We start from the raw sequence: 26,014 nt of genomic DNA on the forward strand, positions 1-26,014 counted from the left end.
GTGCTTTCAGGTTTGCCTTGAAGGTCAAAGCTTGCACCACAAGACTTACAGGTGAAAGAAGATGAGTCACCCGGAACAAGTCTATGGTGCAATTTACCTACAGTGCCAAGAGGGCTTTTCCCATGGCCCAGCCAGATATTCATTGAAAGGAAATACAAGCTCCAAAGATGAAGGACCAACTTGCAAAAATAGGAAATACATGCTTCAAAGATGAAGGACCAGCTTGCAAAATTTCAGTCAGTGTGTAAGCCTTAGTTTCTACAGTAGACAACTGAAGCTTTAGGATCTCTGTTGCTGTCTGTAAAAACATAGCAAAAAAAGGATTTCTTTGGGCTATGTCCTCAATGAACAGTCAACTTCCATTTAAGACTGCATCTTAGATATTTAGGTTAAGTCCACTGTTAAGTTGTCAGCCTCTTCCTCACCATCCCCATGTGCCTAAGAAATTTCTTGCATATCTTAGTCAAGGATGAAAAATGCCTTGATGCACTGAATATACTGGCAACGAAAGTGAGGCACAGCACTGGTAGAAGAACCTCAAGCACCACTGTCTAAGTGTTTGTAAACTCACAGAGAGACATTGGTTTGGTTTAGCTGAACATGGCTCTGGATCCAAGATCGGTGCCAATCTTAGATTCATTCAGGACGTCTCTAAAACATGTAATGAAGCTGTTGGGACACAAGTAGTCTTCAGCAAAGACATGGAAACATGACCTAGTGCAAGTGTGAGACTGAGCAGGGGAGCAAACTGGTTCGGTCAGTTCCGGGGAAAGTGTCTTCCGGCAGAAGTTTGACAGGGGGCCCAGTGGGTATGTGGACCTGAAGACAATACAGGGGGCCCCAGCATTGCCCAGATGTGTAGCAACAGCTCTTTGAAGGCATCTTCTTGCTATTGGTTTGCAGATGATCTAGGAAGCTGGACACACAACTGCTCTAACTGTAGAGCAGGGCTGGAATCAGATGATCTACATGGAGCCTGGACCTTAGAATGCTGACCGCATAATCCCCTACATGGAGTGGGAGCAACAGGAAAGTTCTCTCATCTGGACTTCTTGTGCTTCTATTGGAATTTGTTCCTGGACTTTTCCCTTCACTAAATCAAGGACAGGGACCTAGATTAGAACTTTGAGGGGGAAAACAGCTGTGACTTTAAGTGGGAAATGGGTCTGCAACATGGAGCGTGAACGGTATAGCTTCTTCTGCTCAGCAATATAATTCTTTGCCATTCACTGCCTTGTGGCCTTCAGATGCATCAGGGAGCAATTATGGCACAACTTCAAGTTGTGCTTGGATCCAAGATACCAAAGACAGACACCATGTGGATCCTTGACTGACATCTGCTTCCTGCAGGTCCAGTAAGCCTGCTGCTTTCAGGGGAAACACCCCATCACACTGTCTTTCTGAGAAAAGTTTTTTTTTTTTAGGTTGGTAAGGTGGTACAAACTAACAGACATCAGCGCACTGGTGTGGTGCCTAAATATGGCTCCACGACATCAACTACAGCAAGGAAAACAGATGCCACAAAGAAGGACCAGCAGCAGTGACAACACCTGGCACCATAGCAGCAACAACAGCCTCAATCAGAGTTGGGACTTCAGCAATATGATAGGCAGCAATATTAGCCATAACTGTTGCAATCAAAGATGCTACCACAGAAGTGAAAGTAGCTACAATAATAATTAAAAGCAGAACAGAGACAAAAACAGTGACAACAACTTCCACCCCAGAAACAATAACAGCTAAGATCACAGCTTCTACTATGGTAGAGATAACAACAGCTGTCATCATAACAAAGACTAAACAAGCAAGCAAAGGACCACAGCAGTAACCACTGTTGTAAGCACAGCATGGATCACAAGAGTGACAGGAGATTACTAAGTAGTGTACATGGAATATTTTGAATTTATTGCCTTTAAAATAAAGAGTGCCAACGAGAAATATTTCCAAACTTTGTTTTCCAGCAATATACACAGTTCTTAATTTGGATTGCCTACTGGTACTTATGAAAATGGAGCTTTCACGTGGTAATGACCAGAGGAAAGAAAAAGGAAACATAAAACTGCAGAAGAATTTCCAATTATTTACAGTGATTTCAAATGAGACAGGACAATATACAGAATAAGCACAGTGGGGTTTTTCATTCCCCATAAGGCTCTTTTACTTTTTTGTGCAGTGCAAGGTATGGGCATTAGACAAATTATTTAAAAAGCTAGCGCTATGTTTATGGTGACTCTGTTACTCATATTCCATGTCTCTGTCTCATTTTTAAAAATTGGGGACACTCTTCCATCTTGTGGCAAGTCCACGACCAGCTCTGACAGCAGCCATATTAACCAGGACCATTAAGGCATTGATGATGATTGTATCCAGTGGTGACAGTAGAAGTACAGGGCAACAAGAAGGTAATTCAAGCTTCATAGCCTTTACTGAGGCCTAGGGGATAGACGTGGCTTTTACCCTGCAAATGTTGAAATGTTGGGTGGTGACGGAGTGACTCAAAGGAGGCCCTGGCCTTGAAATCCTGACAGGCCCTCACCACTGGAAAGATGGCGTTGGTCTGACCATGGTCTCTTGAGAGACAAAGTCCCAGGGGACAGATCAACTGCAGCTTCTGCCAGCCCTGGTCCTACTGCACAGGTTTGTGTGAGGCATCTACACAGGCAAAAGCAAAGTGTCAGAGGGCAAGTCCCAGATGGCTCTGTATCCACCAAGAATAATTTGCCCTTCGTTGTTGAGATTTGAAAGCAAGAGGGGAGATAGAAGAGCCAGAGTAGTCTCCATAGTTTTCACATTATTACTTTAGTCCCAAAGGCATCATTCTCAACTGAGAAAGAAGCCTGGATATTAGCAGGCCTTGACCTGAGCCCTGAAGTGGAGCAGGCTGAGCCAACTCTAGATCAAGTTGTTCATGGCTGGAAGGGACGGATGCATCAGACCTTTTTGACATATAGTCTACTTTCAAGAGAGGAACAGTCATACAGCTACCCTGAACTTATGGAATCCTGAGGAGAGGGACTGACTATTCTACTTGAGCTTTTAAGGGACTCAAAGTCTGGGACAGTATAACAGGTTTTGGTTCAAACCCTTATGCCTGTAGGAGGAAAAGGTTATGTTTCGTAGGGTACTGTAGACAACCTGAATCAATACTTCTCAAAGTACAAAGTCCAGGAAGGCCTTAATGTACATTTAAAAGAACCTTAGAAACGCAATTGTTAAACTGCAGTTATGGTTATAAAACAAAACCTAAAAACCACTGAAATTATTCAGTTATTTCAGTAAACTAACCATAACCCATTCCTCCACCATGCACTACTTATGATCTTACAAATGACTTTCTTACCATTTCCCATATGGATGTGCACCCTTGCCAGTTTAATTTCTCTCCCCATAGGTGTTGATGAGAACCTGTGTCTCTAATGCTTTGTAGCTTTCTACATAGCTCTTCAGACCTTTTTTTTTTAGGTCTGGCGAGACAGTACAGCTGTTTGAATATATATTTTTACCAATTCTACAACATATACATAGTGTGTACTTTTGCTCCACCCAAAGGGATATCGCTCCCACCTCATATTATTGACTGTTTGCTGTATCATTCTGCCTTCTATAAAGTGTTCCCATCGGCATGCATATGGTATTATTTGACATTTGTAAAGTACACTCAATCATCGTGCTGTTTGTCACATTCAGATCTTTATCTCCTATATGCATTCTGTAAAGAAAGCAACCTTTCCCAGCCCCGGCAAAGCCAATAAACGTATTGTAATAATCAGCATTTGTGCATGCAGCACATGTGAACAGCCTTTGTGAACGCCTGGGCTTGTTTACATGTATTGGGACATTAAAAGGCAGAAGCTATTAGCTTTGGCAATGCTTGTTTCTCCTAGAATCATTACTTACCCTTGGATCACTTATATATCCTTCGGAAGATTATACCACAAAGCTGAAGTAATGTCACTGGCTGTTTGCAACAGGTTTCTGCATTACCTATGACTGCGGAACAGTATTTAGTACACATCTTTGCTCTGTGTACTTCCATCAAAGTGGCTCATAACATCTAAAAGCTGAATTGATCTGGGATCAAGCCTTTAACTGTTCTAGAAACTGCTGTTGGGCCTAGTTCCATTCCATACCTGAGTGCTGAGAACTCATCCTTCCTTTGCTCTATGGAATCAATCCACTCTCTTTTTCTGAGTATGTAGCTTGCCTTGTGTTGAGCGATGAGTTTGAGCAAGCATCCCTTTTAGGTCACATGTTGGATGACAGTGTCAGTCTGCTCTGGCAATTACAGGTTGTTTTAGCACGGATTAGATCCTAATGCGTGTTCTCTTATGAAGGCCATTTCTAGCCTAATTTCTATTTAGTGTGCATTTTATTGTAGTCATAGCAAAGTAAAACCGGTCTGGGTCCTGACCCCTCCACTAGAGCAAAGCCAGACTCATTTTAATGAGCAGATTGCTCTATTGGAGAAAGGTGCCAAGTCAGCATGAACTCTTTGTGTATAGGAGACTTACTTCAAGCAGTAGTTGAATTAAATTTCAGTTTCCCAAGATACACAAGTTTCATGAACTGAGAGACCCTAGCCCTTTTCCTATTGGCAGATAGTAGAAGTATTGATTGAAAGTGTTGAATAATGACAGATGCAACATAAATTCTTCTGTAATGGAAAGCCAATAAGTGCACAGTGAATCAGCAAATCCGCTGCAGGCTCACAAATCCGCCATGCAAGATGGGAGAAAAACTGTACCCACCCAACGATGCACTTTTATTTTTTGCACTGGATTCGTGAATCCTGCATTAATTCATAAATCAGCTTAGGATCCTCAAATTAACAGCTAAGATATCCCTCTGACCAAAGCATAAGAGAGTGTCCTCACGAGAAAGAGGATGATTTATGCCATGCCAGTGAAAATAAATCTGGACTAATAAAACATGTTATTTGGAGCAAGTGAAGAAATAAACCTAGAGTGACGTTTATTACTACAGACTAAGGGTCAAATCCTGTGGTATTACCACAGCAGAGCTTCACATTCAGCACCTTCCAGATCACCATACTAGAGGCTCTTCATAGCTCAAACAATGGTCGTATCCAAGGGAAGTGTGCTCTGAGCCTGCTACATATCTCTGCCTGGAGCTAGTCCACATGAAAGGACAGCATGGCAAAAACCATGAACGAAGACTCAAAAAGTAATAGCCAATTTATTCATTTATTATTTATTTAACAGCTTTATATGGGGCAGAACACTGAGTAGTATGATACATTCTACATGGAACCGCAGTAACGTCATTGTCTTACAGAGAATTACTCCGACAAATCAAAAGTTGGACGAGATACATCATAGGGAGATAAAGGTGGAGGATCAGGGAAGACAGCAAGATAACTAGGGGAACAACAGAATGGGAGAGGACGAGTAAGGCAGAGAAGGAGTGAAACAGACAAGGATGAGAGGGAGTGAGAAATGAGGACCAGAGAGGAGAAGCAAGGGACATAATTAATTTGGAGCAGGAGCTACAGGGTGTGAAAGTGAGCATCAGATAGAGGACAGAACAAGCGTGAGAGGGGAAGAGGGCGTAAGGTTGGAAAGAGAGGGGAGAACGTGAGTTGAGAAACAAAACAGAGATGGAGTGATCAGCTGGGGATGGAGAAGAGGGCGTTGAGGTCAAAGTGAGAAAGAGAGGGCAGCCCAGGGAAGGAAGAATTGGAATGGAGTATATATGAGGAAAGCGGATGAGCAAGGTATAGTGGATTGGAAAAAAAGGGTGAAGGATTGTGAGGGTGATTGTGAACATGTGAAGTGCTGAAAGAACAACAGAAGAAGAGAGCAGAGGGAGAGAAAAGAGATGAGTGAGCAGGCAGTTGATAACATTTGTTACCTACTGTTGCTACTTCATACAGCCCTTCCAGGCTAGTCGGACAGGATTACCTGAGGCCTTGTCAGTGCTGCTCAGCGTACTTGTCTGCTATTGAAAGCAGAAGATCGGTTGCAGGAAGGGGAGAGAAGGCAAGGAAGGTGGTGAGGGTTGGCTAAGGATGGTAGGTAAGGTATTATTTTCCACTTTTGGGCCAAGGCGTGGCCATATTATGTTTGGTTTTCCCATTACTCCTCTCCCCTGCGTAGCACTTTGAAAGCAGGGGCAGGTGATTTTGGGGTCGATATATAACCCAAAAATTATAGATGAGTAAAAAGCGAATAGATGTTTTTGACATCGGGGTTCAGAGTGACATCATCAATGACTCAAGCTTTGTTCTCTTTGTCTATTTAATGTCTTTCAGAACCCCTCAGTGAAAAACATCCCAGTAATTCACTGTTATAGCTATATGTTATGTACAGCATCCACTGGAAACATCTGTCATGAATATCATATTCTAAATGTGGTTATTGACTGCATGGCAACAGTGTCAATCCAAGTTTATTTCCCACTGTAGCTATGCCATAAGGGAATTCCAGGCTGCTCTAACAGGGCTGTCTCAGAGCCTGTCAGAGCACACTGGCCATAGCATAGCTTCGGCAGAAGGTTGGGACGGCAGACAGGGAAGTGGGAGGCAGCAAAGTTCTTTTTAACATTTGGAAGAGAAGCCGTTTTATGTATGGCTCCCACATTACTTCTTTGTCCCTGCTTAGTACTTTAAAGCAGGCGCAAATGATTTTGGGGGCCATACATACCATACATTTATAGATGGGTACAAATTAAATGTCGGGGATCTTTTTCTTTTTAAGATGCTTCGCTCTTGTGTCCTACTTGATGTCACTCCGAATCCCGAGGTGAAAACCATCCCTGTTATTCACTGTTGCTCATCTATAATTCTATATCAAAAGTCTTCAGTGGGCTAATCACTCATGGCTGGCCATTATACAGATATTTTACTCTAGGGACGAGATTTTGTTCCAGCCCTGCCCCTTGAAGTATCCCAAAATATAGCTACACTCTTCCTGCACTGAGAAAAAGTACAAAGGCTACCTCTGGTGAATTGCTATACTGCCAAAGTAAGTGCTACAGAGTTCTGTGCTGGTCTCTTGAAGGTTTTCTAAAACAAAATGTAAAAAAAATAAAACAAAATGAACCCCTTCATCCTTCATGGATAGATGATGGGACCACCATGTACAGTCTATATGTCAGTATCTTTGCCAGGAAACTGACATCCACATTGACCAGTGAGATGGGGTGATAACTTGATCAGTGTGGTGAATCTATCCACAGATTGGGGATCAGGGAAATCAAGGGTTTATTGTCCACGTAGTGCAGAAAGCACTTCTAAAAAATCCATGCCTATTAGCTTTGCAACTGAGAGTTAATAAAGGTGAGATCTATTTGAAAATGCAATTAAAAAAAACTTTGTACTGTATTGCTTTAATTGTGGGACAACACAAAAAGAAATAAAAAGACCATACATATGTCAAACAAAAGTACACCCCCCCAGATGTGGTGCAGTTTCTGTGGTACCAGAATTCTCCCCATCCCCTCAACTGAAACAAGAAAAATAAAGGAAGAACAACATGGTGATGACAACTGCACACCAAAGAGATCAATACTATACTTTAAATCACTAAATAAAGTATTTCATATTACACGAGGTAACCCTGACTTAATTTAAGGTCATCAAGCCTCCTTTGTAGGGGTTCCAATAAGTTATCAATGTCTGAAACATTCTGGCATGTCAGGCATTGTGATCCACATTGTATCTAGTCAGTAAAGGGGTTTCTATAGTTCACAAAACTTTTCGCTCTTGCTATCATTTTTCAGGACACTACCTCCCTGACCAATCAACCTCCATTAAGGGAGCAGTTATTTTCCAACTGGCGGCAATGACCTGCTTAGCTGGTATAAATATATCTTTCTAATAAATTTGCAACTTAGGACAAAGCCATCATATATGTATTTTACACCTTCTCATTCCTAATCGTCTTCAAAACGTACCCTCTGTGTTAGCATACATCCATTTTAGTTTAATTGAGTTTGTATACAATTGTACATTAACTTACGTTGTGTTAAACGGTTTTGTACACTGCCGGTATCTATCTATGTCAATGATACTACGACATCAGCCTCAGCAGCAGTTTTCCAACTTACTTAAAAAAAAAAAAGGCAAAAAAATGTTGGACTGTAGAAAATAAATGTTAGTACATTTTAGTAATAATGCTTTAAAAGATTAGGTTGTGGATATTTCCAAAGTTGGTATGGCTTATATATCTAATAATGCCATGAATAATCTTTCACTTGGTGTGATGTCTTTTATACCTGTTTCCTTTATAATTAGAGATAACACCCATTATCAGAGTGGCAGGTAATTGGGTCTCTGATTTATCCAGCTTGTTTTTTTTACAGGTATTGAAGTTTTAAATGTTACCATGATGAAAGCTGTCCCTGAAGGTTTGACAGCCTTCCCCTGAAAATGTCAGGCCAAAGTCCAGGTTATGCTGTACCAGGGTGAAGAGGGATGGAAAAGTAGTCAGTCTGACTTTTATTTGGACCATTTGCCACACACATCCATGAGCGGGTGCACAATCTCAGATTCCTCACCTCCATCCTGTGCTGCTTAGGGTTTCCCACACTGACCTGTCCAGTAAGGCCGTTTTCATGTTGGACCAGTAGTTCTCGATTTCTTTCAATGAGCATTTGAAAGCTAGTCTCATTTGTGTAACAATATACGAATCACCTATGGTAGGTGCTCTATATTAACTAATGCCAGCATCCTTCCATTTTAGTGGCACTCGTTAGCGTTGTAGATATTGTAAGTCTTCCCACTGCTCAATATAATTGATGTGTGTTTAAATGTTATATGTTTCGATTTGGGTTCTAACTGGGAGTGCCAGGAAAAATAATAATAATGTGGGTAAGATATTCATTTTTAATGCGTCCACCCTACCCATCCAAGATATAAATAACGGTTGCCATCTGGTTAGATTTGTTTCTAATATTACTCAGTCATGGTGGACAGTTTGCTCTATGCAGTTCTTCAATTGTTGGGGTGATTAAGACTCGTAGATGTTACATTGTCCCATCACAACAGGTAAGTTTGTTTCTAAGTATTCCTAAGAGTCAGAGTTTAACAAGATATCTATGATTTTTGCTTTTTCTAAATTTACTTTGAAAGCTGAGCTAACACCATGTTCTTCAATGCCTATAGGATTTCTGAAATAGACTTCTATGGTTTGTAAGAGTTAACATGATAACTGGCAAACAAGTGTATGTTTTGGGAAGTACCCTCAGAAGACATCCCCCAATTCACTGTATGTGCCTAATTGTTTGAGCCATGAACAGTGAAGGGGTCAGACATGTTTTATGTCCCTAGGAAAAGAAAAACAACTCTGTTTCCTCTTTTATCAACACTCTTGCTACCAAACTAGCACAACTAGCCACATATATGTTTTCATTATGTCACTCAGTCCCGCTTTTTCCAGATCATATCATAATAAGAAGTCAAGCTGGCTGAATGCCTTCGCGACATGTACTGCTGAAAGAATCATGGTAGCACCCTTTAAATACTGTCAAAGATCTGTCTCTCGCGTATAAATACTGACAGACAAGTTATATTGCTACGTTTTCTGTAGCTATAATATACAATACAGCCTGGGAATAGGTTTTCAAGACCTCAGGTGAAAGTGCAAGCTCAATGCCAATTTACCAACTTGAAAAACTAAATCTGGTCTACTGTAACCCATTAAACACCTGTGCATTACATGAGAATGGTGCATTACCTCCTCAACCCCATTTTTACTCCTATGAGGTGTTCCACCTCTGCCCAGGCCCACGTGCCTTAGCCAGAACCAATCAAAAAGGCTCTGCGCAACCCCCCCCCAATCTCCTATCACCTTGCACCAATCTGGTGATAAAAAGTATGGAGCCCAGAAAATGTCCTGTTTTCTTTGTCTGCTCCTAGTCAATGTATGGCATTAGAGCCGTTCCATGCGGTAAGCTCTTGGGGATGGATTGCTGGCACCCCATTTTTCGTGTCTCCCTGGTAAGACTGGTGCTGTGCACTGTGCCTGGACTTGGGGTTTTGATTCTGTGGCGGTTTCCTTGGGGGTTGGAAGGTTTGGCCTTCCTTTATTTATTGTCTACCCTCTGTATATCGGGACTGCACTGGTGTGCTTACCGCCTGCTCTTTGAAGACCTCTGGGTAACCCACATCTCCCAAATCTCCTTCCGTTTTCTTGCTGCCGTGCCTCCCTCCGTGGTTGCTGGGCAGCCTGTGGATACGGCACTGTTGGTAACACTTGTTCACGGTGTTTTGCACCATGTGCTACAGAGTGACTGGCGCGCGGTGCCTGGAGGCTCTGGTCGGTGCCTCTTCTAATTCTGGTGCCCAGTGTGATCTGCTGCGGTAGCCGATAGTTACAGTTGATGGCTCCTCACCGTGAGGTTCCCTATAATGTGCCGTGCCTGGGGGTCTGTTTTCTTCTGCTGGCCTCACTTCTGGGCCTGGCGTGCTTTCTGTTGTGAGCACAGGGCCTAGGGCACAGGACAAAGCTTTTCCCTGTAGTGCAGCACTTCCTCTTAGCCTGCTTGCTCTTTTTCCAAGCCTCAGCCTCCACCTGCGCCCAAGGCAGGGAAACGTTACTGACTATTCCACCCTCCCGGTGGGAGGTCACCTTGCCTTTTCTCTTCCGACTTGGCAAAAACATGCAGGGGAAAGGTTTTAAATTTAAGTTCTTCCTGGTTCCGTAACCTGCAGGGAAGGTCAGACTAATTTTCAGTCTCAATCATCTGAACCGTTTCCTGAAGAAGCCTCGTTACAAAATAGACACTATGCAACACATTATCTCTCTTATTCGCCCAGGCAAATGGCTGGCCTCCTTGAACTTGAGGGATGAATATCCACCGATTCCCACTGCCCAGTCCCATCAATGGTTTCTTCATTTCTGTGTGGGCGACGCACAATGGCAGTTCAGGGTCATTCCCTTCAGCCTTGCAACCTCCCCCAGAGTGCTCACCAAGGTGTGGCCGATCTGGTGGCTTATCTTCATGGACTTGGGGTGATGGTTCATCCCTACCTGGACGATGGGCTACACCATCATCATGTGCTATCCGTGCTTTAATCTCAGATTGTACTGGTGTGCAAGACTCTGGAGGACTTTGGCCTGCTTGTGAATTACCCCTACACAGGATCTGCAGTTCATCGGGCCAGTTTCCAGGTGGCTGTGGGCTTGGTCTGGACCCGGCGCAGGTAACAGGGATGTTGTGACTGCTCGAGACTAGCTGCATCTTGAGGGTCACAAGTTATATAAGTTTTGATGCCACACATGTTCGACTCTTGCTGCTTTCTAGATTGATTTGTAAATTGTCTTTACTTTTTCTTCCAGGTATCCAGAATCTTTGTCGTCCCTTGTACTCGGCTGCACTTGGGTCCTCTGATACGCCATCTGCTCTCTCATTGGAATCTGGGCCTTCATCCTTTGGATTTTCTGGTACCCATCTCCCCATGTATTTGGCACTTGCTACAGTGGTGGCTCGACCCTGTGAATTTGGCCAGAGGACTCCCTCCTGCCCTTCCAGTTATTACTACCGATGCCAGCAGACTGGGGTGGGGAGATACTTTAGGCAGCCTCACGGTTCAGGGGCAGTTGTCTCCTCAGGAGAGCATCTTCAAATTGGAGAGAGTTGAAGGCGATTTTTCTGGCTCTACTGCATTTTTCCCCTTGATCCACAATCAGGTGGTTTTGGTGAGGACGGACAACACTGTTGCCAAGTCTTATGTCAACAGACGGAGTCTTTGTCTCTGGCCTCTCTTGCATTTCAGGTGGGGAGTTGGGCAGAATCTCACCTCCTGTCCATCTCTGGAGGTATATTCGAGGGAAGGACAATGTGCAGACAGATAGGCTCTGCAATTTTTTTCCCTTCTGCCCTCGACTTCTGTCTGGCACCTTGTATTTTCACTCAACTGTGTCAACAGTTCGGCACTCCTCAAGCCAACCTGCTTGCCTCTGCAAAGAATTCCCTCCTTCCCAGGTTTTTTTCTAGATCCCCAGAGCCGGGGTGTTAGGAGTGGATGCTGTGTCCCAGCCCTGGCCACAGATACCTCTGTATGGTTTTCCTCTGTTCCCTCTTCTTCCCACGCTTTTGGCCAGACTTTGGAAAGAATCAGTGTGTCTCATTCTGTTCATCCCCTTTTGGCCATGGATGGGTTGGTTTCCTCTGTTGCGGCTGATAGTAGTAGCATCAGAAGAGATCCTCTGGTTCCACCCATATACCCCTTTGCATGCCCCTTCTTTCCCCAGCCACTTGTCGATGGTTGTTTCTGATTGTATGGCTCTTGAAGGGTGGGATTTAATGTTACATGGTCTTTCCTCACTGGCGGCAGCCTCCATTCAGCAGTCTTGGAAAGAGTAAACTAGGAAGGCTTAGCTCATTATTGGTCTTCGTTTCAGTGGTGCAAGGAAAAGATCTTTAGATCCTGCTACTTGTTCTGCCTCCTGGGTCTTTCAGATTCTACAGGAGGGCTTCCAGAACGGTTTGGCAGTTTCTACTTTGAGGGTAAAATGGGCTGCTATTAGGGCGATTTGCTCGTCTTTTGGTGTACATGAACTGCTTCCTTTGGGTTCCTGCCTTCTTAATGGGTTTTCTTTATTAAAACCTCATGTTCATACTGAGGCCTCTGCTTGGGATTTGCCGTTAGTCCTTCGGGCCCTTCAGTCTACTCCTTCTGAGCCCCTGGACAGTGTGTGTTTAAAGTTTCTTTCTTTGAAACTTTTCTTCTTGGTCGCCATCACTTCTGCTTGGAGGTTGGGAGAGCTGGAGTCTCTGTCTCTCAGACCTCTCTACTTGCGGATTCTGTCTTACAGGCTGGTCCTGTGCTTCGGTTCTGGCTTTCTCCCTAAAGGTTGTTTCCTCTTTTCACGGGCACCAGGAGATAACTTTACTGTCTTTTTTCTTCACAGAGCCTGCTAATACTGGAGACAAAGCCTTACAGATATTGGATGTGTTATGGGCTGTGATGATTTGTCTGCCTTGCACCAAGGATTTTCATCAGTGTGAGAGTCTCTTTGTGAACATATGTGTTTTAGTCATGGCCTGAAAGCCTCTACCCCCACTCTGAGTTCCTGGATTTGCTCTTTGATTTCTCCGCGTTTTGGTTCTCAAGGTTCTCAACATGCTGAGTGATGTCCAGGGACAGTCCATGAGGGGCATGGCAGCTTCAAGTGAGGATGCTCAAGGTGTTTACATTTTGGACATTTGTCAGATGGCCACTTGGGTTTCTCCCTCTCACCTTGTCACGCATTACAGATTGGATGTGAATGATTTCTTGACCATCGGGTCTCAAGTTTTGTTTCAGTAGTACCCAGGGCAGTGGCGGCCGGCAGCTTTAGAAGGGAGGGGGCAGACGGGAAGCACACACACTCTCATTCTTACACACACGTACGCACATACATTAACAACACTTATAACATTCAAACATGCAAACATTTGTTTTAAAAGATCACACACACACACACACACACACTTACCTTCAGCCTCGGAGGTCCCAGGAGGGTTGGGACAGCTGCCTTCAACAGAAGGCAGCAGTTCCAGCCTCATCACGGAGTGGGATGGGGTCAGTGAGACTGCTGACCCCACCCCACTCTGTGACGAAGTGTCTCTGATTGACACTCGCCCTGGGCGCTTCAGGGCTTGAACCTGAAGCGCCCAGGTCGAAGTCAATGGGTGACGCTTTCCTCGTCACCCGGGGGAGGGCCTCGAGGCACCTTTGCTGAGCCAAGGAGGTCACACCCATAGGAGCTGTGACCTTCTCAGCCCAGCAAAGTTCAGCTCGCACATGTCTGCTCCTGGCTGCATGACATGAACATGAAGAGTGCCTGTCAGGCTGACCTATGTCCAACCTGCCAGACACTCTTCAGGAGGGGGAAAAGGTGGGGGGGGCGTGGCATCTCTGCCCTAAAGGACGGGCAGCGCTTGACCCAGGGTCTTGTGGCATTATTCTTCAAGGGATTCGGGTTGTTCTGGATATGCTTTGGTATATCCTCACATGAGTAAGTATTGGAACAAGAAATGGATTCTTTACTTACCTGTAATTCTTATTACTCCAAACACCCTATTTCTTGTACCAATACTTACGTCACACCCTCCCTGTTCCTTCATGGATCACAACCTTCCCCCTTGGTTTTGAGCATGGGAATGTACAGGACTTTTTCTGGGCTCCATACCTTTTTATCACCAGATGGGTGGAAGATGATGGGAGATTAGGAAGTAGGGAGAGGGTTGGCCAGAGCCTTTTTTATTGGTTCTGGCTAAGGTACATGGGCCTCGATAGAGGTGAAACTTCTTGTGCGAGTAAGTATTGGTATGAGAAATAGTGTATTCGGAGTCATAAGAATTACGGGTAAGTACTTAATTCATTCTGGACAACGATCGGGCCTGCAAGACTCACTAGAATATTTGTTAACAGGGTCTAAACATTTTTTGCATCATTAATATTTAAAAAAAACACTATGAATATATTTTATAACTGTATTAAATCCAACATCCTGGTATTGTACAAATAATATATATTGTTTGTAACTATAAACAAAATAGTGGCAATAAAAGGGATTAATAAACAAAATATTAAAAGCATCTGCCACATTATAACAGTGTTTCAGAATTTCCTTGCATGAAAAGGTGGAACCAGCCTGTGTTCTCCAATTCTCCACTTACTGTGTTTAGCTAAGCTGTCTTAGTACCAAGAGAGTAGTTTCTCGTGTGGCCTCTCATTAGAATAACTCAGCAGAACAAAGTGCTTGTCCTGGTTTAAGAAGATCATTCTCTACCTCCGCACACAGAAAGTTATGGCATCTCTGGCAAGCCGATAAAGACAAGCTAACTCCAAGATGCCCTTGCGGACATTCACAAAGGATGTATACATCTATGCTTTCTTGAACCAAGTCTTCCAGTAAGTCGAAGATTTTCTCTCTGCTTTACGCTGTCTTTGCCCAGCTTAAGTACAGTTTTCTGCTTATTCTGAAAAGGGCAGGCCTCACATTGATGGATATCAAATGGAAAAATTAACATATCAACTTTTTGCACCTTCAAAATTTGGGTTATATTTGCTTCTTTCATAGATGGCATGATTGAGCCCAAGCCGTAAAGGGATTTAAAGGCCTCTGAAAATAGAGGGCCACAAGGGAATAGAAGCATACATAAAATGTATCATTAATGCCACAAGTGCCTGGAGACATATTAGATGGTACATTTGTTATTATTTTCTCCACTTAGGTTGGAAATCTGAGCTTTCTGCAGGATCACCCCGATTTCTTTTTGCCTTTTTGCTGATCGCCATTTTTGCTGGCTATAGAACTCTGTGCGCTTTACCCCTGCTAACCAGTGGCAAAGTACATGTGCTCTTTCTTTCAACAGGGTAAAATTAGTATACACCTGATTGGCACATTTAATCTACTCATAGGTTTCTACTATACTGTACAAAGTGTACTTAGGACCTGTGAATTAAAGGCTATTAGTGGGCAGCCACACTCATTGTGCCACCCACAGTAGTAGCACTGTAATTCCTGCCCCTAGGGCTACCGTTATTGCCTTGCTGTGCAGTTTTGAAACTGCAAATTTGACCTGTCAAAATAAGCCCCTTTGACACACCTAAATCTTCACTACTAAGTAGGCCTTACTGCTCATAAGGAAGGGTGCCTGGTATTTTAAAGTAGGATATGTGAAAGTTCAAAGCTAAAAATGCCCTTATAGTGAAAAAAAACTCTAAAAGCTATTTTCACTGTAGATGAGTTGGCTTTTCTCATAGGAAAGCAGTGGGATACAATGTTAAGTGCAATGAATGCATCTCCTGCTAGGAAACAGATACAAATTTAACTTGTGGACTTTTTGAAATATTTGATAGAAGCCCTGGTGAAGTCAGATTTATAATAAATATTTTGGAAAGGGGACTATTAGAAAGGTACCTTTACCCATCCCTGAATCCTGGAAGCTAATTCTGCATTTTGCTCTCCCACTTCTTGCAGTCAGTAATTAGCATTTGAATAGGCATGAATGAGGTTTGACCTTGCTCTAGGCTGACCTAAATTGGCAGAGGTGACCTATCTGACCTGGACAGACTATGCAGTGTAGGGCTGTGAGGATCCTTTTTGACATTAAACTGTCAAATCCTGCCTGAATACCAAATCTTCCTTGACAGATCTGCTGGGGTTTTTCATATGACACTTTGGGCACACATCAAAGAGGCCTCTCCTGTTGCAAGCAAATGTTAGGTGGCACTCGGCGGGACCTTTCTTTTGTCTCGCCAGCCAGAGAGGTCCCAATAATAGTGTAATAACATTACAGCATCAAAGCATGTTTGACAAGTCTGCTGTGTGTACATACAACGTTTAGAGCACAATTCAAGGGAGGAAGACAGGATGCCAAATCAAGTCATGTGTATCCCCTGTCTGGTTGCTGTAAACTCAACTTTGTTCTACCAGACTCCTCTCTCTCTCTCAAGTTGTTGTAGTTACAGGGACTGTCTCAAACTGGATTTTAGTGTTAGATGTGGAGGAACACTAGGATTATCATAGTACACTCCCCACACACACTCTCTCTAGTCCTCAGAGTCCAGGTTTAGTATTGCCAAAGACTTCAGACCGCCTGAAAATGTTCAAAGTGGGTAGGGGTAGCCTTAGGAACATTTGCCCCATTGGTTAAGGCATGCCCAGAGGTCATTCCCACCAACAAGTTTGTAACAGGCATGAATGTAGCATCTCAAGGCACCCACAAGAGCACTCCTAGACCTCTGGAAGATCAGAGAAGGACTGAACCTGCTGTTTTATACCTGAAAAGAACCTAGAAGACTGGACCCGTTCTCCCTCTTTTACCCAGGACAAAGAATTGCACTTTAAGACTCATAAGGTTGATCTCCTGCTCAAGCTACAGGGATACAACAAGCTCCGAGAGACCTTTCTTGCAATTGGTCAGCTAATAGGTAGATGGACTTGAATCTACCTGACACCCTGTGAGTCTCTAAGTCCCTCCCCTGAGGGGCTCTAGAACTGTACTCCTGTGGTGGGTTGGGACTTGACGGTCTAAAGTCAGAACGTAATTTTTTTGACCAGGACAAACCTACTTTGTGTATTAGACACAAGCTCCATTGCGGTCAGCATCAAATTGAGCCTATGTCCTGTTCTGCCGCACCATGGCCTATCATTGGAACTTTGTGCTTCTTGGTGCTATCCCCTCTTAAAACTTAAAAAATTCACATCTCTGGTTCCACTTATAGAATTTCTGTTATTTTGGTGTCATTTTATGTACTACATTTTACTGTCGTTTTCAAATTCATTTTCAGATTTTTATTGTTTTGCATTTCGACTTTAGTATTGAATAAATAATTTACACATTGCCTGTATGATCTGTGCTATAGTTTACCTGGAAGTTGAGGTCGGGTTCATTTACCACCTTTAAGGGTTTACCCTGAGAACAACTGTGTTTATTACCTGAAGTGGGTATTGTAGTGTTGGGTGAGTGTGAAAGATGGAACCCTTTTGGCTCCTGAAAGACTCCGTAGAGTGATGACGTGGGTGATAGAATGTGGTGAAGTGAATGCAGGTTTAGAATGTTGAGTTTATGGTTACACACAGATGAAAAAAGGTGTGTAGTACATAGGTCTGTGCATGACATATTTATTGGCGGGTACCCAAATTGGGGAAGACACTACAACTGGTGACATGATAGGGAGTTAGTAACCTGAAGAGTAGCAACAGTCTCCCAGAGAGTTTGCGATTGACCTCGCAAACTGCTCGTGCATGCCACATGTGCCTTCACTGAAGTGCAGAATCAACATTTGGCGTGTGTGGAGACATACTGTAGGGTATGCAAGCAAAAGTTTGTCCCAGACTGAACGTGATTATTCCCAACCTGAAAAAGAATGTTTAGCAGTGGTGTGGGCTTGTGAACATTTCCACGTGTTCCTATATGGAAAATCTCTCAAGTTTGTGACCAATCATCAAGCATTGCTGACCATCTTTGGCAATCCAAAGACAAAGATACCTCCATGCATTGAACGTGGGGGTCAACGATTACAAGAGTACAATTACACAATTGTGTATCGTCCAAGGAAAGATCAAAACCCTGTCGACTGTCTCTCCAAGCGTGCCTATACATTGTCAAGGTACTCCATGTAAGACAACTGAGGCCTACATCAACTTCATCTTGAAATCAAACACATCACTTGCCATTTCGTTGGAGCAAATTGTCACTGGCATGAGTCAAGATAGAGACACGTTAAAACTGAAAAACATCAGTCATGGAACAAGCATACTCAACCTCTTACTAGTGACAGCGAATACCAGAAATTGAAAAATGTCAAAGATGAGCTGTACATAACCCAATAATGTATTACCATTAGATGTTTGAGAACTGTCATTCTGGAGAGTCTGCCACAACAGATAATTGAAGTAGCCCTTGGAGGATTTCATGGAATCATGGCAACAAAACAAGCTCTCCGAGATTGAGTCTGGATTCCTCATCTTGATGAGAGAGTTGAAAGAGAGTTGAAGGCCTGTCATTTATGCAACTGCCTGTCACTGAAAACTTCTCAACGCCCCTTAAATATGGCTGTTGACATTTTCAATCCACTTGACAATGGACATCATTTGATGGTGACTGTGGATGAATATTCACGTTTTCCATTAACAGAAGATCTCTCTTCTACCACTCAGGAAAGAGTCATGGAGAGATTAGGTGACATCTTTGTGGCATTCCTGCAATTTTAAAATCTGACAATGGCCTACTTTTAATAGTCGAGAATTCAGAAAATTTCACAATCTGCTTAATGTGAAGCATCAGAAGAGCACCCTTCTTTGGCTACAGACTAATGGCATTGTTGAAGATTTCATGAGTACATTAAAGAAATCTGTTAAGCGTGCTGCATTTGAAAAGCTCGGCCTCAAGACTATTTTGAATGCTACCCTACGAGCTTACCATTCAACTCCTCACTCAACCACAGGTAAAAGCCCTGCAATGTTGATGTTCAGGAGAGCAATGACGACCATGTTACCTCAATGGACCAACATAAGATCAAGAACTGATGAAGAGACATGTACAAAAGACTTCGGTCAGAAAAAGAAAATGAAGGCCTATGCTGACAAAAGGCGACATGCAAAAGACATTGTTTTTTTAAGAGGAGCTCGAGTGCTCATCCATCAGCCAAGCAAATGTAAAGCTGATGCTCCATTTGATACTGAGCCATTCAATGTTGTAACCAGCAAAGGACACATGGTGACTACCCAACATCCTGGAAAACCCATGTGAGATTCCTCGCATTTCAGACAAATGGCTCATCACTCGTCAGATAATGATATCAACGCAGAGACTGTTTCAGAAAAGACTATTGGAAAATCTTAGGCCGCTGTTGCTCCTGCATTGCCAAGGCAGACATTCTTGTTGCTGATTTCCCGTTTCCGCAATGGGGGCGAGTAATCAAAGCACCAAGCCGGCTTATTAAAGAGTTATGATTGTGCATATAATTGTAATTATTTATTTAACAGACGGGGAGATGTGGTGTTGTGCGAGTGTGATTGACAGAACATTTTTGGCTCTTGAAAGACTCCATAAAGTGATGACGTGGGAGTTAGAACGTGCTGAAGTGAATGCAGGTTTAGAATGTTGAGTCTGTGGTTACACGCAGAGGAATCAAGACGTGTAATACATAGCTTCGTGTTTGGCATATTTATTAGGCCCCTTAAGTAATAACCCGATTTCTTACAACATCTGTCACAGATATTGCTTGTTCTAGCATGGTTTGAGTATGCTGAATTAGCGTACATACCTACAAAAGATTTAAATGCTTTAGACGTTAGAAATTTTCTCTGTACAAGTTGATAAAAAAGTTATAAAATCAAGTTGTTTTGTTTAGGTCACTTGCCATCTCCCAATGTGAAAGTGGATACTTTCTCGGTTTTATTGGATTTCTCAGTGAAACATTCTTTGTGTCTGAGAACGCTCCCTTGGACTGTGATTTGAGCCACTTATCTATCTAACCCTCAAACACCACAGTTTCTCCTAATGCCTTAAGTAAACCCCTATCCTTGTGGCATTCCTCTGTCACCTTGGGATCATTTTCCAGTGTAAGTCTTCTCAACGGCCAGTTTCACCTCTGATCAGCTGAAGCTGCTATACATTTTTCACTCAGGACGGTTTTGCAGGCATCCCTGAGTATACCCATGTCGACCCCCTGCGTCTTTCAATCTAAAATGTTCCTCAATTTGTTTATTCAGTTCCAATACACAGATACTGTGGTTTAGATGTCAAAATGCCCAGGGACACCTTTTTAAAATCCATCAGATAAACAACAACCTTACACTACTGGGGCATGATCGGAGACTGAAAAGAATCCTAGATCTTCTAGATGCATGGGTCTGATCCTACTGTGGGCACCCAATACCAATCTTTGAATATATTCTGTGCACATGTAAAAAAAAAAAAAAAGTACATTCTTTCTCAGCTGGGTGAACAGGGTGTAAGGATTATCTCAGAGGCAATGTGTTAAGAATTTGTACCCACACACAGTAACATAGTAAAAACACTACAAATGGACACCACACCAGTTTAGGAAAATAGCCAATATTTATCTATTTACAACAAGACCAAAACAACAAAAATCCAACATGCACAAGTGAAGATACAAATTTTAAAAGATTAAATCCCAATAAAAGCACTTAGAAACACAGTGTCTCCAACTGGTGCTATCACGTTGGAGTCATTCCCAACAGTCTGACACCACTCGCGAGGGAGTGCGGCGCCGGAGTCACATGGACCCCAGGTACAGTACCTTAGAAACGAGGCAGAGTCAAAGATGTAGCATGGAGTCAGGGAGGTGAGGTGTCGCTGGAGCCGGTGCGGTGTCTGCTTTGTACTACTAAGCAAGAGGTGAAGTATCAGTTCCTTACTGCTACGCAGGGGAGGTGAGGCGCTGGTTCCTTACGGAGGCATTGGTGACCTGGCATCGGTTCATTGCGATCCGGCAATGATCCGGCAGGGTTGATGAGTCCAGCCAGTCATGATGTGATGAGGTGACTTTGCAGCATCGGGGTCACACCAGAGGGCCACAGGCACATCAGCAGAGTCGGGTGTCACGGATGTTGGTGACACAGCACTCAGTACTCATGATGTTGCAGGACTTCAGAGGCACAGCAGCAGGGTCGGGCCTGTGGTGTCGGTCGCACTTCAGCAGGGACCACGGCTTCAGGTGCAGGCAGTGGTGTAGAGTCCGACAGCAGTGCCAGTTCTGGAGTGTCCAGCGCTGGTGTGCCTAGTTCTTCTTGCATTATGCCAGACTTCATTCCCAAGGGCCCGGGAACTGGAGTGGGCACCTTTTTGAAAGTCAGGGTCCTCAGCAAGAAAACCCAGGGGCTGGCAGGTAAAGTCTTTGATGTCCCTGACACTTCTTCACAGGCGGCAAGATCAGTCCAAGCTCTTGGAGAAACTTCACAAGCAGGATACACTGCAAAGTCCAGTCTTTGTCCCTCCAAAGCACCAGCAACAAATGCAGGCCAAGACAGCAAAGCACACATAGCAAAGGGGCAGAACTCCTCCTCAAAGATCTTCAGGTGTTCTCCTTGGCAGAGTCTCCTCTTCATCCAAACGGTTCTAAAAGTGTGGGGTTTTGTGTCCAATACTTAACTCATTTCTGCCTTTGAAGTAGGGAAACTTTAAAGGAAAGTCTTTGTAGTGCACTAGACCCTGCCTTTCCTGCCCGGTCCCAGACACACTCTTGGGGGTTTGAGACTGTATTTTGTAAGGACAGGCGCAGCCCTATTCAGGTGCAAGTCTCAGCTCCTCCCACCACTGTAGCCCCGGAAGACCTATCAGGATATGCATGGCACACACCTCCGATCCCTTGCTGTGACTGCCTAGAGTGAATTCACAACCAGCCCAACTGTCATCCTGACCCAGACATGTATTCGACAGCCAGGCAGAGCCACTGAATGGTTAAGCAAGAAAAGGCCCACTTTCAAAAAGTGGCATTTTCAAACACACAAGATAAAAACCACCCCAAACGTCATATCCCTATCTGCTCCAAATGAGAAATTACACTTGAGAGATATTTCAAGGTAATTCCCATGCTACCCTATGGGAGGGATATGCCTTTAAATAGTGGAAACCGAATTTGGCAGCATTTCACTATTAGGACATGTAAGAGTGCCACAATTGTAACAACAGCTATTATGCACTTTCCAATTATAAATTGAAAAAATCAGTAAACAATTCTTACCATTATCTGAGGTATATCTTAGGTCCTGTAAGGCGGCTACTGCGGCTCGTGTTCCACGAACATCTTCCTCAGTGTCTGTGATATGTAGGTACTGGGTAGATGATCCTTCTGTTGTTTCAAGTGACTGCTGAATAGTAAGACAATAAATAATTATAAACATGAAATTTAGATAAAGTGCAGTCATTTTCACAATAAAATAAAGACAACTGTACTATATTTGGGGAGTGATCATGCACCTTCTACCCTTGTTCCAAAGCAAATGACTCCCCTCTGGGACTAAGGAAGTACCTAATGAAAGCTTTGGTTCTCAGTGTGGAACTACACATTACATGTTACCCTCATTCATTTCCAAGGATCGCTCAGCCAACCAGACTAAATGTTTCCTCGTTTCAAATTATTCTGCAGCCCCACTGCTTCATTTGAGCTGTGGTTTTAGGTGCTGGGCACTTAACTGTCAAAACAGGCACTTATAACATTCTGCCACATGGTGACACTATTTGTCTAATTTAGAGATGAGCATAACAACAGTTGTTTAATAATTCAATATACATTTAAAATGACTAATACCTGCCATTCAAGCAATTGTTATTGCTTTGGGGCCTAAAATAGTTAATATTGTCACACTTGTAGGAGTATGATGGATAACAGTTGTGTTGGTGCTGTCCCTGACAGCGTTAGCAGGGGGCATTGGTGGAGCAAGCTGCAGTGACCTCCTGACATAGGCTCTAGCAGTTATGTGTTTTTTTTTTTTTTTTTTTACAGATTAAAAAAATTAAGCATTGTGCAGCCTCATATTTTCTGATAGGGCTCTTGGACAAAGCCAATAATGGTCTGTAGGAAAGATGTCTGCCAGGCTATGGAAGACAGAGAACTTAGCCTTAACCTGAACGCATTTCGGCTCCCACAAGGCTCAAGCAGGAAAATGTTCAGGGACAAACAGCCTTCAGTGAGTTCAGGCTTGGTTCACCTTTTAGTTGTTTGAGCTGAGCAGCAGTAGATCCCTCAAGAAAAGAGTCTTTAAAAGACGTGTTCTGCAACCAATCACACAATAATGTGAGAAAAAAACAATGTTCAATGTACTTGCCAAGTAAAAAAGGAGTATGTAATAAGAAAGGTGACATAAAAATTGAAAACAAACAGATAAAAGGATCAACAAAGACGGTAAAATGAAAACTAATCAAATAGAAAAACCTGGGCCAAAAATCTTCTGAAGGGTCCTCCACAGGTCTTCCTAGGTCTATGCATCCATTATGGCTGAATCCTGACTGCACATTGTTGGCTATAAGCTGACGGGTTTCTCTGAAGATGAATTTTATTGTCAGACATAATAATATGTTACTCGAAAAATCCAGTGGCAGCTCGTTTATTGTGGGAGCTCTCTGTCGGATGTAAATATCTGGTTCTATAAGGTCCAAAATGTATAAGGTGCCCAATAAAGGCAACCAACCTGTGCATATGGTCAGCTAAATGATTCAAGTTTCCCTAGATTGCTTCTTCCATGAGTCTTCAAGCACTATATGGCCAGGTTTACTTTGCAGGAGACTGCACTTAAAAAATTTTGCAGGCTTTCTAAAACTTACAGTTGGCAATGCATTTCCAGTCATCGCTCAAGGAAAATTCAAAAGCATTGAGGATAAATGTTACCCACCTGGAGCAAAGCCTTAGTAGTAGGATAATTATAGTGGAAGACTCAGGCAACATCCCAGTAATTTCCAGCCCAAGTGCAATGGGGAAATCTTGTGCTTCTGTTTAAGTGTCAATTCAAGGATGAGTAGGATTTCTAAAGGAAACAATAGACTGCTACCTTCCACCTCATCTACAAGCCTCCCAGTCAGAACAAGAACTACTCAGATGAATTCTTGGATCTCCTCCACACCTCATCTATCCAACACACACCACACTACCATACATTAACATCCCAGACAACTCAAACTAAAAAAAAAACACACACAACAATCTACAGTATGGTACCCAGCCAACATACTCTAAAGGCCACATTCTCAATATAATCTTTTCAACACTGCCACCAATCCAATCCAAACCACCAATATTTTTGGAATCGACTGATCACTTCACCATCCCTATCTCCCTGCTTGGTATCTTACAACCAAATAATGGTCAACCTAAGAGAAGACGAAACCTTCAAACCCTTTAAAGGCTTCTCCATTGACAACCTAATGCATGAACTTACATCTCTCCCTGCCATCTCCACATCTGATGACAACACTCTTCTGTTTGACTTCAAGCCTTTTTTGGAAAACTATGCAAACTTCCACACTCCAAGAAAACATGCAAATGCCAGTCAAAATCTTCAGCATCCTGATACTCTAAGGACCACACTGACAATAAATGCTTCATCCAATGACAGAAAAGAAAACAGAAGAAAATCAGAAATCCCAGTGATTTCATGATACTGAAGTCCTTCAGCACAACAAACTGACAGCTCATCGCATTAGCCAAAGCAAAGTAAAAATGAAGGATGAATACTAAGCCTAAGCAATGAATACTAACCCTGTTTATATTAGGTTTATAGGTGATGCCATTGAACAGATCTACCCAGCCATGGCTGTTCTAGTTAATTACATAGGGCCAGACATATGGGAGACTGTATAGGGGCTGCATCCTGCCGAGGCACTGCAGACTCTTGACTTAAGATTTTTTTAAGAGCCTGGTTAAGCATATAAGCAAGATTACAATGGTATATTGGTGACTGACGCAATAAAATAATTAACAGTCAGGAATTCAAAGGACGGGTTATATATTTTTTCTGAGTGATCATTTTTTAAACATATTTTAGTAGCATTTAAAACATAAAATTAAATCATATAAAAACATAGTTTACCTGCCTGTAACTTGAAATTAAATGAAAATCACTTATAATGTATGAATATCCCCTAAAGAGTCTTGGTGCTATCGGCCACAAAACCAGAAGAAGAGTCAAGAGTGAAGAAGAGCATCCTGACCATAATCTTGAAGGGTGCTAAAATGTAAAGAACCAGGTTTGTAGGATATTTCTGAATGGATTGTGGTACTCTATAGATTTGCTATGAAGGGACATTGAAATCCCTAGTTTGGCTTTGGCATGGTACAGAGATCTACCTCCCCATCCCGCCCATGCCCTTCTGAATAACACAACATTCTTATTTACTGCTTAGCAAAGAAGGCATTTTGGCTTATACCAATAAAATTTAAATCTTAAAAATTTAGAGGCGCTGTTGTATAGTGCTATGTGAGCTAGACATAGCTCCTTGAACATAATCCGTTTTTCATAGGGAGCCAGCAAATCTTAGTGAGTTCCTGCTAAATCAGCTGATATTTGGAAAATTCTGCACTGCCTGTAGCTTATCAAGAGACAACTGATGTTCAAGTATAAAGAAATAGAGTAATCAAGCCGAAAGGAGACAAGAACTAAACCAACCAATTTACAAGATGAAAGGGGGATGAAAGGAAAACTTTTCTTTAGACTCCTATCTGCCTGTCAAATAGCAGCATATACTCAAACAGCATTCCTGGCAAACTTGACTGGGTTAGGTAGTGTGCCATACGACTGCTCACCAGGTATTAGAATAAACAGAGAGTTCCTGCAAACGATGAGATCCCCAATCTTTTCAGCATTTAATTTAAGAGAGATCTTTTCATGCTGGTATCCACTTGATGCACACAATTGTGAAGTACGCAGCTGCTGTCTGAACGTTAGCAGTAATTGTAACAATTATCTGGGTGTCATCTACATATGAAAAAACTGAGAGGCCACATGATTTGCTTAAGCTAGCAGAGGCTGAGACATAAAAATTAACAACAAGCCATGCACAACCGAAAAAGGCAAAGATAAAGGACTGA

The 26,014-nt window shown here is 42.9% G+C and overlaps 1 protein-coding gene across 2 annotated transcripts in view; it reads right to left on the minus strand.

Annotated features, from left to right (window-relative positions):
* The window catches only part of ZFAT (zinc finger and AT-hook domain containing), a 645,246-nt gene that overhangs the window by 76,427 nt on the left and 542,805 nt on the right, over positions 1 to 26,014 (minus strand). For both annotated transcript variants that reach the window (XM_069220790.1, XM_069220791.1), the window contains exon 14: positions 22,175 to 22,301. In XM_069220790.1, the coding sequence (XP_069076891.1) occupies positions 22,175 to 22,301 (127 nt within the window). The remainder of the gene's footprint in view (positions 1 to 22,174; positions 22,302 to 26,014) is intronic.

This window comes from Pleurodeles waltl, chromosome 2_2 (genome assembly GCF_031143425.1).
Source record: "Pleurodeles waltl isolate 20211129_DDA chromosome 2_2, aPleWal1.hap1.20221129, whole genome shotgun sequence".
In the NCBI taxonomy this organism is placed as follows: Eukaryota; Metazoa; Chordata; class Amphibia; order Caudata; family Salamandridae; genus Pleurodeles; species Pleurodeles waltl.